Genomic DNA, 19825 nt, shown 5'->3' with positions numbered 1-19825 from the left:
ACAAGTTCCTTTCCTGACCCTGGTTTTAGTGGATGAATCAGAAGAACTAGATTGAAGAGAAAATGCTCCTGGTACACATATTTCACTCATTTCAAGCTGTGTGAAGGTTGTGGTGTGTCATTATTTCATCCTCCCAGGAAGAAAACTCAGGGGAAAGAAAAAAAAAGGAGGGGGAAATGCTCAAGGTCACATACTTCATCAACAGCAGAGCCAGGAACAAAGCACGGGTCTCTCACTCACCCAGTATAACTCAGCAGTTTCCTAATCAAAGTGCTGTGCTCCTTCATGGATTCTCCACCGCTGTGTAGAATGGAATTCCTTCTCTAGCTTTCCTGTTAATCCGTGATTTAATTTAAAAAGACGATAAAGGGATGAGAGAAAACAGTCAGCTGAACACCAACCAATACCTTGGGTTTTCACAGAACAGCCTTCGCAAGATAATCAGCCTACAAGGACACTTTCCCTTTAGTAATTTAATGCCTGTCACTTTGGACCATCTTATAGCACCGTTCTTGGAGATTAAGACTACTTTTACTTGTAAAGAAGAAAAAAAACACACAAATAACTATATCAGTTCAGACCATACATCTATCAGAGGCAGCATCCCATTTCCAGCAGTGGTCAAACACTACTGTGTGACAACACACAGGATGCACTTAATAAAAAGTAGTGTCTAACATTAAAATATATAGCCACTACCAGATCAGCTGAAATTTATTTGACAAACCCTACATCTGACTGCTATTCAGGACAGAGCAAAGGCTGCCCAGGGAGGTGGAGTCACCATCCATTGGAGACCTTAAAGAAACATGGAGATGTGGTACTTCAGGACACGGTTTACTGGGCAATACTGGTTGTAGGCGGACGGTTGGACCAGATGACAGACTTCTTTTCCAACCTTAATGATTCCATGAGAACAGTCGCACAGAACACAACTGCTCATCAGTACTCTCTGGATTGAACAAACTCAAATTATATGTGATATTGGGTAGTGATTTTTATTTTTATGTGATGACAGCCTTACTCATACAGACATGCTTGCATCACCACTACCTTCATTTAGCATCAGCAACAGGACTCAACTCTCTCCATCACTGACAGACAGGAATAAATCCTCATAGTACTGACTGATGTGAAAGGGAGTGAAAGGGAAGGCTGTTTCCTAGCTCAGCCACACACAGTCAGAGCATAATCACATTACTGCCATCATATCTGTGACAGAGGAACATTCTCTGCATGCAACTTTCAGATCACATTAACCAAAGCAAATACCAAGGCCCTGATCGTCTTGTTGCTGCACAAGGCTCTCGAAGTGTGATTGCACGGTATCCTGCTGGGATGAGCACTCTTCCACTGAGCTGTGCCTGCAGCAGGGAGTCAGCTGGGGAAGGGGCACAGCTGGGCTGCTGGAAGAAATCCTTTGTAACCGTGCGATGGCATTCATCTTTGTGACGGGCAGGGAAGCATTATACACACCCCAGCACACAGGACTGGGGAGGAGGGAGAGAGTGAGGAGCTTCAAAAGAACTGCCAACAGAAAAGAATTCAACCCTTTTTTAAATATAAAGATACCGAGGTAACGAGACTAGAGCAGGATTAATACCAGATAACAGAAGGATGGATGGGTAGTACAGAAGATGCACTTTCAAAGCATGAAGATTCGAAATGAGTGATGATTCAAAATAAACAGTGGATTTGACACATTCAGTCGTGATTGTAAATCTCAAGGCAAATAAGTGGCTTCCTGAAATGTGCTACAGAGACCTAAAAGTAAGTAGTATGGACCTGTTTACAGCTACTCAGTCAATAATGGCCTACAGACCCTTTTCCTGGAAAAAGAGCTTCCCTTTGTGGCAGTGATTTGAATGACAACAGAGTTTAATACAGCACTTAAACCTAGATGAAGTAGAACATTAATGGACAAAGAAACCTGCATGTGCTTCCACATGCAGCAAGGGACTAAAAGTCATCTCCAAAAAGCTGCCAATAAACTCTAGGCCAAGAAAAGAAGCTTTTCTTTCTGTGCAGGAACACCTCAGTCCACTGAAAAAGCACATGGGAAGAAGCAAGAGCAACAGAGCCATGGGAGGCCCCACAGCACAGCATTTAAATTGGAGCATGATGGAATGGTTCTCTCCCTTCCCCAGGCTTCATGCTTAGCTACAGAGCCATAGCCAAGTCCTTGGACCTCTGCTCCTATCCCACACCAAACTTTCCTACTCATCACCAGGTTGAACTACAGTGGAAGCTCCACACGTTCCTGTGTGATATGAGCTCAGACAGTACCCTTCATTCCAGGTGTCACCAAAAGCCACACTGTCCCTCCTGAGGACCCTTCCTCTGCTATGCTCACTCCTGACAGCTGGAGAAAAAAGGTCAGACATTCCCTCCAGCCCTCCATCTGCTGGAAACTTTAATTAAGCAGAGTGAAAGGAAAAACAGAAAGCCACAATCTTTCATTTTTGCTTCTGCTGTCTGGAAGAATCAAGGAAACATTTGGTGCCAGCAGAAGCTTCCAATACTCGGGGGCAGCATCCAGCTCCCCTGAACAGCCTAAACTACAACACACTCATGTCCTGGGGAGAACAGGAACACAAAAAACTATGCTCATAGTCGCAGACCAGAGGCTAAGAACACTCCAAGCTGCCCTCTGCTGAAGCCCAGACCACAACAGAAAGGAATTAGATTAGGACCAAATAAGCTCAAGATTTGCTTAAGGTCTTTACCCTGTTTCTTCAGCACCGGATCAGCACAACCTGACCTGAAACCAGATGAATGGTTGTAGTGATGATGTGGGTAGGAGCAATGTAAAGGCAGCTCTGAAGAATGCAAAAAGAAACTGGTATATTCATAAGCTCAGAAAGACTTGGAATCTCTTCAGAAGCATGTGGGAGGAAACAGAGTAAAGGAGATAGGAGAAGGAGGGAGTTTCATTATACGGAAACATTTCCATAAAGATACGAGCATTTAATAGATCCTTACATCTTTCCCCCATTCAGGTTATATAAAGCATTAATTAAAGCCAGTTATTCCCAGATATATCAGCTTGCAGATAAAGTTTGCCCTGCTGATTTGGCAGAATAGATAACTTTCCATTCAGCAAGTAAGATTCAGTTTGTCTGCTATCGCTAATACTTCACCCAGTCAGTTGGGACACCTTACGGCCCCACACAGTACAGAACCATGAATATCTGATGCACACGAGACAGCACACTGGGCTGTATCCAGGACTTACATTCTCCTTACAGGACTGATCACAGGATGAATAAAACACAAGGCAAAAGGCAACAGGAATTCTGGCCCAAAACACTGAAGACTAGGCCTGCTAAGTATACAGCAGTAAAGCCTGCAGGTAAACCCAGTGAAAATTCACAATAAGTATGTTACTACAACGCACTTGCCATTGATGACTCCATCAGGGTTGAGCATGGGGACAATCTTGAAAATGAAACATTTCCTCAGGAGATCAGCAATGGGATCACTGCTCACAAGGAACTCCAGGGTCCCCTTCATCACCCAGCTGGCGTTGCTTTCACCAGGATGAACACGGGCCATCAGAAAGACATAAGGACGACTGTCTGTAAAACAAAGCAAAGGCATGGAGATGTTATGCACAGAAGCTGCAGAGATACGATGCCAACTTTTTTTTTTAAGAGAGAATCTTACTAAACAGTTCATGGACAGAGCCTAATGAACCCCTGTTGCAAAGCAGACTAGCAATTTGGCAGAGAAAATTGTCTTGCTATCAGATACGTTATTTGCCATTCCCATGAAAAAGCACCCTCATTTGGCCTAGTTACACGTCTCCAAAAGCTCTCTGTATACACATGCTCAGAAGAGACCAAATTTGACAGCAGATTGTTTGAAAATCCCATCTGTGTTGAGCAAAATCCACAGATGGGCCAAGGGAAGAAGACAGAGGTAGACACCTGCCAAGCATAGAGAATAAAAGAAAAGGACAAAGCAATGATGTGTCTTAAAATTATCCTTCTGTGAATGTTCACAATCTCAGGCTGCTGTCACAAATCAACCTGACACATTTGCTTTAGTGGAAGCCACTATCTGACAGGGAATCACAACGATGCCATGATGTTTTTTGCAGCTCTGTCAGAGCACAGGCTCTCTAGTAAAGGGACAGAAAACAATCAAAGGTATCATCTGAGCATCCTTGTAAGCAAACGCTGATTTAGCAAGTTATGCTTCTATGTCCTCAGCTCCCAAAGCTGTACTAAAGTCCTTCAGTTTTCTAACAGCTTTACAAATCATTACTCAATTAATGTGAAACACAGAGGTGGAATCACAGAACCTTTTGAGTTGGAAAGGATCCTTAAAGGTCACTTGGTCCAACTCCTCTGCAAGGATGTAGACAGGTCTGGAAACAATCCCACATTCACCCCTTCCCATTCATAGGCATTTGATGGGCATGACCAGAGTCTCCACTCGAATTCATACAGAGCAATCATACTGTGGTCCAGTAAAGCAACCAGAACTCTGCTATTCAATAGCCGTGTACTAATCTTTATTTTTCCTTTATCATTCTTGCACCTTACCCTGAGATTAGTATATTTTCACTGCTGTGTATACATTAGTGCCCAAGGCGCTAATGGACTGTAAAAGATCCCTTCAGCCAATAGAGACATACTAGGAGTTCTGCTTACTTTTTATTACAAAAACATATATATATTAGAAAACAACCTCTATTCAGCTCCAGCTAGATGCTGTGCATTACAGTCTACCTTAGTAATGCTTTAAAACAGCAACAAGCAAAAACTACTTTTCACAAAGGCATCAGTTGCATTTTGCTATTTCCAAACATTTTCTTCTTTCTCCCATCATCATGATTTAGTGCTGTTTTGCAGGCTCATTGCTGAGCTAAACTTATGGGACTGTGTTGTTGTAGTTGAGAATGAGGCTCTTGAGGACTCCTAATGGACAACAGCTGTAAATAGCACAAAGCAAAATAAAACATGCTCCCTTGCAACTGATGAAAACGGCTTTAACTCCTGTCTCTTCTATACATTGGGAAAGCATGCAGCATGTTAATTGAGCGATTCTTTCTTCAGTTACTCTATGAGAAAACGAAACCACAAGAAAGGGTCTTCACATCTCAGAAATGGAAGGTTTGCCACAATTCAGCTAATTGAGGATACTGTGAGACTGGCAGAGATGTGAATTCTGCTCTCCTCAAGACTGATAAACCTCTGTCTAACATTCAACGTGACAAAAGCTTCTAGAGAGTCCTGATTTTAAACCCCAGGAAATAGTGGATCCATAGGATCCAGGTGGGGAAACATCTCTATTCCACTTAAAACTCCCTTTCTAAGCTTCACTCCCCTCCTGACAGGTATATTTGCAATGCCAAAATCACATCTCCGGGCACCAACTGGCCGGCAATAGTCAAGATTTCTGCACTTAGCTGAGCTGCTACACTTCATTCTTGATTCACTATGCCCCATAACAGCAGTGCTGATGAAGCCACCCCAGTGCTGCTGATCTGCTCTGGGACACACCTACTGTTCTGAAGTGTAATTTTGGTCCAGAGCCCCTTGATACCACCTTGTGCTACACTGCACCTCCTCAGGACACCGAGACACATGTTCTTCTATGTTTCCTTCAGGGCCCAGAACTGAGTTGGATGCTTCAAAATCCCCAAGTCAGTCCTTACACTGAATCCTCCCCAAGTCCTGGGGAAGCTGCCAGAAAGCTCAGGTTACCCATTTATCTCTGCAAAGCCCACATGACACGTAACCTTCACTGGGAATGTAAATAATAAAAAGAGTGAGCAGAGGAACCTTTTCGTGCTACATAAAGCCCCATCCAACAGATCTTGTCTCATTACTCTGTGCTACATTCTGACATGGCCAGGATATAACGTGCCACTAACAAAACCAGAGATGAGAGATTAAAGGCACTGATGCCTCTTGCAAAACATGGAGCAAAAACCCTTTGAGTAATAAATCTAACGTATCAACCACCTCCCACCTTCCCTTCTCTTTATTCATTTTAACTGTGGATATATGCATGAAAATAAGAGCTTTGTTCCTACAGTACTGCTAACTTGTTGCTTAATCTCCTGCCTATTGCAGGGATCTTCCTCTTGATTTTATCTGATTTGGAAGTTAGAAATCATGACATCAGTTGGGGAAAGATCAATCTGAAATAAAAGAATGAAACCCCGTTAACAAATCAATGTCTCGCCTCATAAAAAGAGGCACAGAAGGGAAATGAAGTGCACTTCCAGATGCCCTGACATGGGTTAAAATTCTATGCATTGTCAAGCTGCTATTTGGGCCACAGCGTTTGAAAGGGAACAAGGTTTTGAAATGACACAAGACTGGGATTTCATTAGGAGTCAAAGGGAATCATAAAGAGCGTGTGACAAATTCAACCTAGATCCAGGTCTTGACTGGAATGATTCTGGCTGTGCCTCTGCATACCTCTCATCCTATCAGCCCCAAGCCAGAGCCCACAAAACATAGGCCTTCCCTCCACTCCCCCTTATTCCTAAATACAACATGACTTTATCATGAGAGCTGCACAGATCAAAGGTTCAAGTTTACCCCCTGGACATAAGAGATAAACAAAGAAAGCCAACATTCCCACCCAACTTCATTATGTGTGACCTCTACAGCATATTCTGAGAGTCAAATGATGTGTAAAAAAGAGCATCAAACGCAGTTCTGCTGCGTGTATCACGGCTGCATCCTGCCTTGGATACATCTGAACTGCCCAAGGCTGCCTAGTTAAACAAAGTCTGACAAAGACAGGATATGGTGTGATGTACATCAAATATATTCAAGGAGAAGGAAAAAAAAAAAAACAACTTCAAATACTGAGATCACAGAAAACTTGAGACTGCTCTGAGGCAGAACCTGTGTTGGTCACTTTCCTCCGCTCCCCACCCAAAATCTTTCCCCAAGTTGTCACATTTTCAGTTACTCCACGATGTAATACTATGCTCCTCCATTTACCCCACCTCCTCCTTATTTCCTGACCCTGCATTTGGCAAAATCCTACTCAAAGAGACACATCTTAATGCAGAGGCAGCTTACCTAGTCTGACAGGGCCCACTGCTGTTTTCCAGAATTATCAGAGATATAACCTTCCCTTAAATACACTTACACGATATGCGTTATCAATGGTCCTCATGGCAAAGAAGTGAATGTTACAAATCACCTTGGTTAACTGCTTTCTACCATCAAAGCTGGGTGAAGGTATTCCAGGCTCCAAGTTGCTTGGAAACATCCCTTAGTGGATGAGTTTTATGAATTCACTCACCAATGAATCAGAATGATTAGAAATGACTGCAGAGACCAATACATGTACAAAGCATCCAGACATAGTACAGTTTAACATCCTACTAAAGATGGATATTCTCGTTATTCTTTTTCTGGGTTATTCCCCCAGCCCCTTAACTCCAAGAAATTAGAATGTCAGGTTCTATAAATCATTTTGGGGCAGATCCCAAAATCCCAAATTCTGAAGGCAGATGGAAATTCTACACACATTTGACTAATATTCCATATGATGCAACTAAAAAACAACCAAGTGAACTAATACCTGATGAAACAAAAGCATACCTATAGCGAAGGATAGGGAAACAAGTCTGCAAAGAATCCTCAATGATGAGAAGCCTCAATGCTTTACTTAGAATCCTCAATGCTTAGAACACTCAATGTTTAGATCCCTCAATGGCTTAGAACAATCAATGCATAGAATCCTCAATGCTTAGAATTCCAATGCTTAACAGAGAATCCTCAATGCTTAGAAACCTCAATGCTTAGAAACCTCAATGCTTAGAAACATCAATGCTTAGCATCCTCAATGCACAGCTTAGAATCCTCAATGCTTAGAAAACTCTATGCATAGAGTCCTTAATGCTTAGACACCCCAATGCTTAGCTTACTCAATGTTAAGCAACCTCAATGCTTAGCTTAGAATTCTCATTGCTTAGAATTCTCATTGCTTAGAAACCTCAATGCTTAGTTTAGAATCTTCAATGCTTAGAATCCTCAGTGCTTAGAATCGTCAATGCTTAGAATCCTCAATGCTTAGAGAGCTCATTGCTTTGCATTCTCAAAGCATAAAATCCTCAATGCTTAGCATCATCAATGCTTAAAAATCTCAATGCATAGAGGCCTTAATGCTTAGAAACCTCAATGCTTATCACCCTCACTGCGTAGCTTCGTATCCCCAATGCTTAGAATCCTCAGTGCCTAGAATCCTCAATGCTTAGCATCCTCAATGCTTAGCTTAGCATCCTCAATGATTAGAATCCTCAATGCTTAGAAACCTAAATGCTTAGAAACCTCAAAGCATAGAGTCCTTAGTGCTTAGAAACCTCAATGCATAGAGTCCTTAATGCTTAGAATCCTCAATGCTTAGAAACCTCGATGCTTAGAAACCTCAAAGCATAGAGTCCTCAGTGCTTAGAAACTTCAATGCTTAGAATCCTCAATGCTTTGCATCCTCAATGCTCAGCATCCTCAATGTTTAGCTTAGAAACCTCAATGCGCAGAATCCTCAATGCTTAGAATCCTCATTGCTTAGAATCCTCAATGCTGAGAAACCTTATTGCTTTGAAACCTCAATGCTTAGCACCCTTAAAGCTTAGAAACCTCAATGCATAGAGTCCTTAATGCTTAGAATGATCAATGCTTAGAATCCTCAATGCTTAAAGTTCTTAATGCTTAGAAACCTCAATGCTGAGAATCCTCAATGATGAGAATCCTCAGTGCTTAGAATCCTCAATGCTTAGAATCCTCAATGCTTAGAATCCTCAATGCTTAGCTTAGAATCCTCAATGCTCAGAATCTGAAATACTCAGAAACCTCAATGCATAGCATCCTCAATGCTAAGAATCCTCAAAGCATAGAATCCTCAATGCCTAGAAACCTCAATGCTTACCAACCGCAATGCTTAGCTTAAAGTCCTCAAAGCTTAGAACACTCAATGCTTAGAAACCTCAATCCTTAGCATCCTCAATGCATAAAATACTCAATGCCTGGAGTCCTTAATGCGTAGAAAACTCAATGCTTAGTATCCTCAATGATTAGAAACCTCATAGCTTAGAGACCTTAATTTTTAGTAACCTAAATGCTTAGAAATCTCAGTGCTTTGCACTCTCAATGCTCAAAATCCTCAGTGCTTAGTTTAGAACCCTCAATGCATAAAATCCTCAATGCATAGAATCCTCATTGCTTAAAATCCTCAACACTGAGAAACCTCAATACTTAGAATCCTACATGCTTAGCTTAGAATCCTCAATGCTGGGAATCCTCAATGATTAGAATCCTCAATGCTTAGAAACCTCAATGCCTAGCTTAGAATCCTCAATGCTTAGAATCCTCAATGCTTAGAATCCTCAATGCTTAGCATCCTCAATGCTTAGCATCCTCAATGCTAAGAATCCTCAATGCCTAGAAACCTCAATGCTTACCAACCGCAATGCTTAGCTTGAAATCCTTAAACCTTAGAACACTCAATGCTTAGAAACCTCAATCCTTAGCATCCTCAATGCTTAGCTTAGATTCCTCGATGCTTAGAATCCACAATGCTTATAATACTCAAAGCTTAGAATCCTCAATGCTTAGCATCCACAATGCATAAAAAACTCAATGCATAGAGTCCTTAATTTTTAGTAACCTCAATGCTTAGTATCCTCAATGATTAGAAACTTTATAGCTTAGAGACCTTAATTTTTAGTAACCTCAATGCTTAGAAACCTCAACGCTTTGCACCCTCAATGCTCAGAATCCTCAGTGCTTAGTTTAGAACCCTAAATGCATAAAATCCTCAATGCATACAATCCTCATTGCTTAGAATCCTCAACACTGAGAAACCTCAATACTTAGAATACTCAATGCCAAGCTTAGAAACCTCAGTGCTTGGAATCCTCGATGCTTAGAAACCTCATTGCTTAGAAACCTAAATGCTCAACGTAGAATCTTCAATGCTTAGAATCCTCAATGATAAGAGCCCTAAATGCTTAGAAACCTCAACGTGTTGCATCCTCACATCAGAGCTTAGAATCGTCAATACTTAGAATCCTCATTGCTTAGAATCCTCAATGCATAGCTTAGAATCCTGAATGCTTAGCATCCTCAACGCTTAGCATCCTCAATGCTTAGCTTAGAATCCTCAAAGCTCAGGATCCTCAATGCTTAAAAACCTCAATGCACAGAGTCCTTAATGCTTAGAAACCTCAATACTTAGCATCCTCAGAGCTTAGCTTAGAATCCTCACTGCTTAGAAACCTCAACGCTTATAATCCTCAGTGCTTAGCATCCTCAATGCGTAGAATCCCCAATGCTTAGAAACCTCAATGCTTAGCATCCGCAATCCTTAGTATGCTCTATGCTTAGCTTAGAATCCTCAATGCTTAGAATCCTCAATGCTTAGCATCCTCCATGCACTGCTTAGAAACCTCAATGCCTAGAATCCTCATAGCTTAGAATCCTCAACGCTGAGAAATTTTATTGCTTGGAAACCTCAATACTTAGCATCCCTAATGCTTACAAACCTCAATGCATAGAGGCCTTAATGCTTAGAAACCTCAAAGATTAGAAAACTCAATGCTTGGCTTAGAATCCTCAATGCTTAGAAACCTCAATGCATAGAGACCTTAAAGCTTAGAAACCTCAATGCTTAGAGTCCTTAATGCATAGAATCCTCAATACATAGAATCCACAATGCTTAGCATCCTCATTGCTTAGCATCCTCAATGTATACCTTAGAATCCTCAATGCTTAGAAACCTAAACGCGTAAAATCTTCAATGTGTAGAATGCTCATTTCTTAGAATCCTCAATGCTGAGAAACCTTATTGCTTAGAAACCTCAATGCTTAAAGTACTAAATGCTAAGAATCCTCAATGCATACCTTAGAATCCTCAATGCTAAGACTCCTCAATGCTTAGAATCCTCCATGCATAGCTTAGAATCCTCAATGCTTAGAATCCTCAATGCTTAAAATAGAATCCTCAATAGTTAGAATCCTCGATGCTTCACATCCTCAATGCTTAGCTTAGATACCTCAACGCGTAAAATCTTCAATGTGTAGAATGGTCATTTCTTAGAATCCTCAATGCTGAGAAACCTTATTGCATAGAAACTTCAATGCTTAAAGTCCTAAATGCTTAGAATCCTCAATGCTTAGAATCCTCAATGCTTAGCTTAGAATCCTCAATGCTTAGAATCGTCAATGCTTAGAAACCTCAATGCACAGAGTCCTTAATGCTTAGAAACCTCAATACTTAGCATCCTCAGTGCTTAGCTTAAAATCCTCAATGCTTAGAAACCTCAATGCTTAGAATCCTCAGTGCATAGCATCCTCAACGCGTAGAATCCCCAATGCTTAGAAACCTCAATGCTTAGCATCCACAATCCTTAATATGCTCTATGCTTAGCTTAGAATCCTCAATGCTTAGAATCCACAATGCTTAGCATCATCCATGCATTTCTTAGAACCCTCAGTGCCTAGAATCCTCATTCCTTAGAATCCTCAACGCTGAGAAATTTCATTGCTTTGAAACCTCAATGCTTAGCATCCCAAATGCTTACAAACCTCAATGCATAGAGGCCTTAATGCTTAGAAACCTCAAAGATTAGAAAACTCAGTGCTTGGCTTAGAAACCTAAATGCTTAGAATCCTCAACGCTCAGCTTAGAATCATCAATGCTTAGAATCCTCAATGCTTAGAATCCTCAATTCTTAGCATCCTCAATGCTTAGCATCCTCAATGCTTAGCATCCTCAATGCTTAGCTTAGAATCCTAAAAGCTCAGGATCCTCAATGCTTAGAAACCTCAATGCACAGAGTCCTTAATGCTTAGAAACCTCAATACATAGAATCCTCAGTGCTTAGCTTAGAATCCTCACTGCTTAGAAACCTCAACGCTTATAATCCTCAGTGCTTAGCATCCTCAACGCGTAGAATCCCCAATGCTTAGAAACCTCAATGCATAGCATCCTCAATCCTTAGCATGCTCTATGCTTAGCTTAGAATCCTCAATGCTTAGAATCCTCAATGCTTACAAACCTCAATGCTGAGAAATTTTATTGTTTGAAACCTCATTGCTTAGCATCCCAAATGCTTACAAACCTCAATGCATAGAGGCCTTAATGCTTAGAAACCTCAAAGATTAGAAAACTCAATGCTTGGCTTAGAATCCTCAATGCTTAGAATCCTCAATGCTTAGAATCTTCAATGCTTAGAATCCACCATGCATAGCTTAGAATCCTCAATGCTTAGAATCTTCATTACATAGCTTAGAATCCTCAATGCTAAGAATCGTCAATGCTTAGCATCATCAATGCTTAGCATCCTCAATGCTTAGCATCGTCAATGCTTAGCATCCTCAATGCATAGAATCCTCAATGCTTAGAATCCTCAATGCTTAGAATCCTCAATGCTTAGAATCCTCACTGCTTAGAAACCTGAATGCTTGGAATCCTCAATGCTTAGAATCCTCAATGCTTAGCTTAGAAACCTCAATGCTTAGAATCCTCATTGATTAGAATCCTCAATGCCTAGCTTAGAATCCTCGATGCTTAGAATCCTCAATGCTTAGAATCCTCATTGCTTAGAATCCTCAATGCTTAGAATCCTCAATGCTTAGAATCCTCAATGCCTAGCTTAGAATCCTCGATGCTTAGAATCCTCGATGCTTAGAATCCTCAATGCTTAGAATCCTCAGTGCTTAGAATCCTCAATGCTTAGAATCCTCAATGCTTAGCATCCTCAATGCTTAGCTTAGAATCCTCAAAGCTCAGGATCCTCAATGCTTAGAAACCTCAATGCACAGAGTCCTTAATGCTTAGAAACCTCAATACTTAGCATCCTCAGTGCTTATCTTAGAATCCTCACTGCTTAGAAACATCAATGCTTAGAATCCTCAGTGCTTAGCATCCTCAACGCGTAGAATCCCCAATGCTTAGAAACCTCAATGCTTAGCATCCTCAATCCTTAGTATGCTCTATGCTTAGCTTAGAATCCTCAATGCTTAGAATCCTCAATGCTTACAAACCTCAATGCTGAGAAATTTTATTATTTGAAACCTCATTGCTTAGCATCCCAAATGCTTACAAACCTCAATGCATAGAGGCCTAAATGCTTAGAAACCTCAAAGATTAGAAAACTCAATGCTTGGCTTAGAATCCTCAATGCTTAGAATCCTCAATGCTTAGAATCCTCAATGCTTAGAATCCTCAATGCTTAGAATCCACCATGCATAGCTTAGAATCCTCAATGCTTAGAATCCTCAATGCTTAGCATCCTCATTGCTTAGCTTAGAATCCTCAAAGCTCAGAATCCTCACTGCTTAGGAACATCAATGCTTAGCATCCTCCATGCATTGCTTAGAAACCTCAATGTGCAGAATCCTCATTGATCAGAAATTTTATTGATCTGAAACCTCAATGCTTAGCATCCCTAATGCTTACAAACCTCAGTGCATAGAGGCCTTAATGTTTAGAAACCTCAAATATTAGAAAACTCAAAGCTTGGCTTAGAATCCTCAATGCTTAGAATCCTCAATGCTTAGCATCCTCAATGCTTAGCATCCTCAATGCATAGAATCCTCAATGCTTAGAATCCTCAATGCTTAGAATCCTCAATGCTTAGAATCCTCAATGCTTAGCATCCTCAATGCTTAGCTTACAAACCTCAATGCTTAGAATCCTCAATGCTTAGAATCCTCAATGCTTAGAATCCTCAATGCCTAGGTTAGAATCCTCGATGCTTAGAATCCTCAATGCTTAGAATCCTCATTCCTTAGAATCCTCAATGCTTAGAATCCTCAATGCTTAGAATCCTCAAAGCTTAGAAACCTCAATGCACAAAGTCCATAATGCTTAGAAACCTCAATACTTAGCATCCTCAGTGCTTAGCTTAGAATCCTCACTGCTTAGAAACCTCAATGCTTAGAATCCTCAATGCATAGCTTAGAAACCTCAATGCTTAGAATCCTCAATGCTTAACATCCTCAATGTTTAGAATCGTCAATGCATAGCTTAGAATCCTCAATGCTTAGAATCCTCAATGCTTAGAATCCCCAATGCTTAGAATCCTCAATGCTTAGCTTAGAATCCTCAAAGCTCATGATCCTCAATGCTTAGAATCCTCAATGCTTAGAATCCTCATTGCTTAGAATCCTCAATGCTTAGCATCCTCAATGCTTTGCTTAGAATCCTCAAAGCTCATGATCCTCAATGCTTAGAAACCTCAATGCACAGAGTCCTTATTGCTTAGAAACCTCAACAATTAGCATCCTCAGTGCTTAGCTTAGAATCCTCACTGGTTAGAAACCTCAATGCTTAGAATCCTCAATGCTTAGAATCCTCAATGCTTAGCATCCTCAATGCTTAGCATCCTCAGTGCTTAGCTTAGAATCCTCACTGGTTAGAAACGTCGATGCTTAGAATCCTCAGTGCTTAGCATCCTCAATGCTTATCATCCTCATTACATAGCTTAGAATCCTCAATGCTTAGAATCGTCAATGCTTAGAATCCTCAATGCTTAGTATCCTCATTGCTTAGCTTAGAATCCTCAAAGCTCAGAATCCTCACTGCTTAGAATCCTCAATGCTTAGCATCCTCAATGCTTAGAATCCTCAATGCTTAGAATCCTCAATGCTTAGAATCCTCAATGCTTAGAATCCTTAATGCCCAGCTTAGAAACCTCAATGCTTAGAATCCTCAATGCTTAGAATCCTCAATGCTTAGAATCCTCAATGCCTAGCTTAGAATCCTCATTGCTTAGAATCCTCAATGCTTAGAATCCTCAATGCTTAGAATCCTCAATGCTTAGAAACCTCAATGCACAGAGTCCTTAATGCTTAGAAACCTCAATACTTAGCATCCTCAGTGCTTAGCTTAGAATCCTCACTGCTTAGAAACCTCAATGCTTAGAATCCTCACTCCTTAGTATGCTCTATGCTTAGCTTAGAATCCTCAATTCTTAGAATCCACAATGCTTAGCATCCTCCATGCATTGCTTAGAAAACCTCAATGCGTAGAATCCTCATTGCTTAGAATCTTCAACGCTGAGAAATTTTATTGCATTGAAACCTCAATGCTTAGCATCCCTAATGCTTACAAACCTCAATGCATAAAGGCCTTAATGCTTAGAAACCTCAAAGATTAGAAAACTCAGTGCTTGGCTTAGAATCCTCAATGCTTAGAAACCTCAATGCATAGAGACCTTAAAGCTTAGAAACCTCAATGCTTAGAGTCCTTAATGCTTAGAATCCTCAATACATAGAATCCTCAATGCTTAGCATCCTCATTACATAGCTTAGAATCCTCCATGCTTAGATTCTTCAATGCATAAAACCCTCAATGCTTAGAATCCTCAATGCCTAGCTTAGAATCCTCAATGCTTAGAATCCTCAATGCTTAGAATCCTCAATGCTTAGAATCCTCAGTGCTTAGCATCCTCAAAGTGTAGAATCCCCAATGCTTAGAAACCTCAATACATAGCATCCTGAGTGCTTAGCTTAGAATCCTCACTGCTTAGAAACATGAATGCTTAGAATCCTCAGTGCTTAGCATCCTCAAAGCGTAGAATCCCCAATGCTTAGAAACCTGAATGCTTAGCATCCTCAATCCTTAGTATGCTCTATGCTTAGCTTAGAATCCTCAATGCTTAGAATCCTCAATGCTTAGCATCCTCAATGCTTAGAATCCTCAATGCTTAGAATCCTCAATGCTTAGAATCCTCAATGCTTAGCATCCTCAATGCTTAGAATCCTCAATGCTTAGAATCCTCAATGCTTAACATCCTCAATGTTTAGAAACGTCAATGCACAAAGTCCTTAATGCTTAGAAACCTCAATACTTAGCATCCTCAGTGCTTAGCTTAGAATCATAACTCATTAGAAACATGAATGCTTAGAATGCTCAATGCTTAGAATCCTCAATGCTTAGAATCCTCAATGCTTAACATCCTCAATGTTTAGAAACGTCAATGCACAGAGTCCTTAATGCTTAGAAACCTCAATACTTAGCATCCTCAGTGCTTAGCTTAGAATCCTCACTGCTTAGAAACATCAATGCTTAGAATCCTCAGTGCTTAGCATCCTCAATGCATAGAATCCCCAATGCTTAGAAACCTCATTGCTTAGCATCTCTAATGCTTACAAACCTCAATGCATAAAGGCCTTAATGCTTAGAAACGTCAAAGATTAGAAAACTCAATGCTAGGCTTAGAATCCTCAATGCTTAGGAACCTCAATGCATAGAGACCTTAAGGCTTAGAAACCTCAATGCTTAGAGTCCTTAATGCTTAGAATCCTCAATGCATAGAATCCTCAATGTTTAGAGTCCTCAATGCTTAGCATCCTCAATGCTTAGAATCCTCAATGCATAGCTTAGAATCCTCAGTGGTTAGAATCCTCAATGCTTCGCATCCTCAATGCTTAGCTTAGAAACCTCAATGCTTAGAATCCTCAATGCTTAGCATCCTCAATGCTTAGCATCCTCAATGCTTAGAATCCTCAATGCTTAGCATCCTCAATGCTTAGCATCCTCAATGCTTAGCATCCTAATTACATAGCATAGAGTCCTCAATGCTTAGAATCCTCAATGCTTAGCATCCTCAATTCTTAGCATCCTCATTGCTTAGCATCCTCATTGCTTAGCATCCTCATTGCTTAGCTTCGAATCCTCAAAGCTCAGAATCCTCACTGCTTAGAATCCTCAATGCTTAGCATCCTCCATGCATTGCTTAGAAACCTCAATGTGCAGAATCCTCATTGCTTAGAAATTTTATTGCTCTGAAACCTCAATGCTTAGCATCCCCAATGCTTAGAATCCTCAGTGCATAGAGGCCTTAATGTTTAGAAACCTCAAAAATTAGAATACTCCATGCTTGGCATAGAATCCTCAATACTTAGAATCCTCAATGCTTAGCATCCTCAATGCTTAGCATCCTCACTGCTTAGAAACCTGAATGCTTAGAATCCTCAATGCTTAGAATCCTCAATGCTAAGAATCATAAATGCTTACAATCCTCAATGCTTACAATCCTCAGTGCTTAGCTTAGAAACCTTAATGCTTAGAATCCTCAATGCTTAGAATCCTCAATGCTTAGAATCCTCAATGCTTAGAATCCTCAATGCTTAGCATTCTCAATGCTTAGAATCCTCAAAGCTCAGGATCCTCAATGCTTAGAAAGCTCAATGCACAGAGTCCTTAATGCTTACAAACCTCAATACTTAGCATCCTCAGTGCTTAGCTTAGAATCCTCACTGCTTAGAAACCTCAATGCTTAGAATCCTCAGTGCTTAGTATCCTCAATGCATAGAATCCCCAATGCTTAGAAACCTCAATGCTTAGCATCCTCAATCCTTAGTATGCTCTATGCTTAGCTTAGAATCCTCAATGCTTAGAATCCTCAATGCTTAGCATCTTCCATGCAATGCTTAGAAACCTCAATGCGTAGAATCCTCATTGATTAGAATCCTCAACGCTGAGAAATTTTATTGCATTCAAACCTCAATGCTTAGCATCCCTAATGCTTACAAACCTCAATGCATAAAGGCCTTAATGCTTAGAAACCTCAAAGATTAGAAAACTCAATGCTCGGCTTAGAATCTTCAATGCTTAGAAACCTCAATGCGTAGAGACCTTAAGGCTTAGAAACCTCAATGCTTAGAATCCTCAATACATAGACTTCTCAATGATTAGAATCCTCAATACTTAGAATCCTCAATGCTTAGAATCCTCAATGCTTAGAATCCTCAATGCTTAGCTAAGAATCCTCAAAGCTCAGGATCCTCAATGCTTAGAAACCTCAATGCACAGAGTCCTTAATGCTTAGAAACCTCAATACTTAGCATCCTCAGTGCTTAGCTTAGAATCCTCACTGCTTAGAAACCTGAATGATTAGAATCCTCAATGCTTAGAATCCTCAATGCATAGCTTAGAAACCTCAATGCTTAGAATCCTCAATGCTTAGAATCCTCAATGCTTAGCAACCTCAATGCTTAGAATCCTCAATGCTTAGCTTAGAATCTTCAATAGTTAGAATCCTCAATGCTTGGAATCCTCAATGCTTAACATCCTCAATGCTTAGCATCCTCAATGCATAGCTTAGAATCCTCAATGCTTAGCATCCTCAATGCTTAGCTTAGAGACCTCAAAGCTCAGGATCCTCAATGCTTAGAAACCTCAATGCACAGAGTCCTTAATGCTTAGAAACCTCAATGCTTAGAATCCTCAGTGCTTAACCTCCTCAATGTTTAGAATCCTCAATGCATAGCTTAGGAACCTCAATGCTTCTAGTCCTAAGTGCTTAACATCCTCAATGCTTAGCATCCTCAATGCTTAGAATCCTCAATGCTTAGAATCCTCAATGCTTAGAATCCTCAATGCTTAGCATTCTCCATGCATAGCTTAGAAACCTCAATGCTTAGAATCCTCAATGCTTAGCATCCTCATTACATAGATTAGAATCCTCAATTCTTATAATCGTCAATGCTTAGCATCCTCAATGCTTAGCATCCTCATTCCTCAGCTTCGAATCCTCAAAGCTCAGAATCCTCACTGGTTAGGAACCTCAATGCTTAGCATCCTCCATGCATTGCTTAGAAACCTCAATGCGTAGAATCCTCATTGCTTAGAAATTTTATTGCTCTGAAACCCCAATGCTTAGCAACCCTAATGCTTACAAACCTCAATGCATAGAGGCCTTAATGTTTAGAAACCTCAAAGATTAGAAAACTCAATGCGTGGCTTAGAATTCTCAATGCTTAGAATCCTCAATGCTTAGAATCCTCAATGCTTAGCATCCTAAATGCTTAGCATCCTCAACGCTTAGCATCCTCAACGCTTAGAATCCTCAACGCTTAGCATCCTCAACGCTTAGAATCCTCAAAGCTTAGAATCCTTAATTCTTAGCATCCTCAATGCTTAGCATCCTCAATGCTTCAAATCCTCAATGCTTAGAATCCTCACTGCTTAGAATCCTCACTGCTTAGAATCCTCAATGCTTAGAATCCGCAATGCTTAGAATCCTCAATGCCTAGCTTAGAATCCTCAATGCTTAGAATCCTCAACGCTTAGAATCCTCAACGCTTAGAAACCTCAATGCACAGAGTCCTTAATGCTTAGAAACGTCAATACTTAGCATCCTCAGTGCTTAGCTTAGAATCCTCACTGCTTAGAAACCTCAATGCTTAGAATCCTCAATGCTTAGAATCCTCAATGCATAGATTAGAAACCTCAATGCGTAGAATCCTCATTCCTTAGAAATTTTATTGCTCTGAAACCTCAATGCTTAGCAACCCTAATGCTTACAAACCTCAATGCATAGAGGCCTTAATGTTTAGAAACCTCAAAGATTAGAAAACTCAATGCTTGGCTTAGAATCCTCAATGCTTAGAATCCTCAATGCTTAGAATCCTCAAAGCTTAGAATCCTCAATGCTTAGCATCCTCAGTGCTTAGAATCCTCAATGCTTACAAACCTCAATGCTGAGAAATTATATTGTTTGAAACCTCATTGCTTAGAATCCGCAATTCTTACAAACCTCAATGCATAGAGGCCTTAATGCTTAGAAACTTCAAAGATTAGAAAACTCAATGCTTGGCTTAGAATCCTCAATGCTTAGAATCCTCAATGCTTAGAATCCTCCATGCATTGCTTAGAATCCTCAATAATTAGAATCCTCAATGCTTCGCGTCCTCCATTCTTAGCTTAGAAACCTCAATACTTAGAATCCTCAATGCTTACCATCATCATTACATAGCTTAGAATCCTCAATGCTTAGCATCCTCAATGCTTAGCATCCTCAATGCTTAGCATCGTCAAAGCTTAGCATCCTCAA

General features: G+C 40.5%; 1 protein-coding gene across 1 annotated transcript in view; it reads right to left on the bottom strand.

Moving 5' to 3' along the window:
- Positions 1-19825, bottom strand: part of LOC146760349 (cytosolic carboxypeptidase 4-like) — a 243613-nt gene that overhangs the window by 40430 nt on the left and 183358 nt on the right. The window contains exon 2 of the mRNA XM_085551533.1: positions 3398-3578. Coding sequence (XP_085407659.1) covers positions 3398-3555 — 158 coding nt within the window. The 5' untranslated portion in view covers positions 3556-3578. The remainder of the gene's footprint in view (positions 1-3397; positions 3579-19825) is intronic.

This window comes from Coturnix japonica, chromosome 6 (assembly GCF_054131305.1).
Source record: "Coturnix japonica strain WE chromosome 6, WE-NBRP24, whole genome shotgun sequence".
Classification (NCBI taxonomy): domain Eukaryota; kingdom Metazoa; phylum Chordata; class Aves; order Galliformes; family Phasianidae; genus Coturnix; species Coturnix japonica.
The sequence above is the reverse complement of the archived record's forward strand: the minus strand, read 5'-3'. Positions and strand labels throughout refer to the sequence as shown.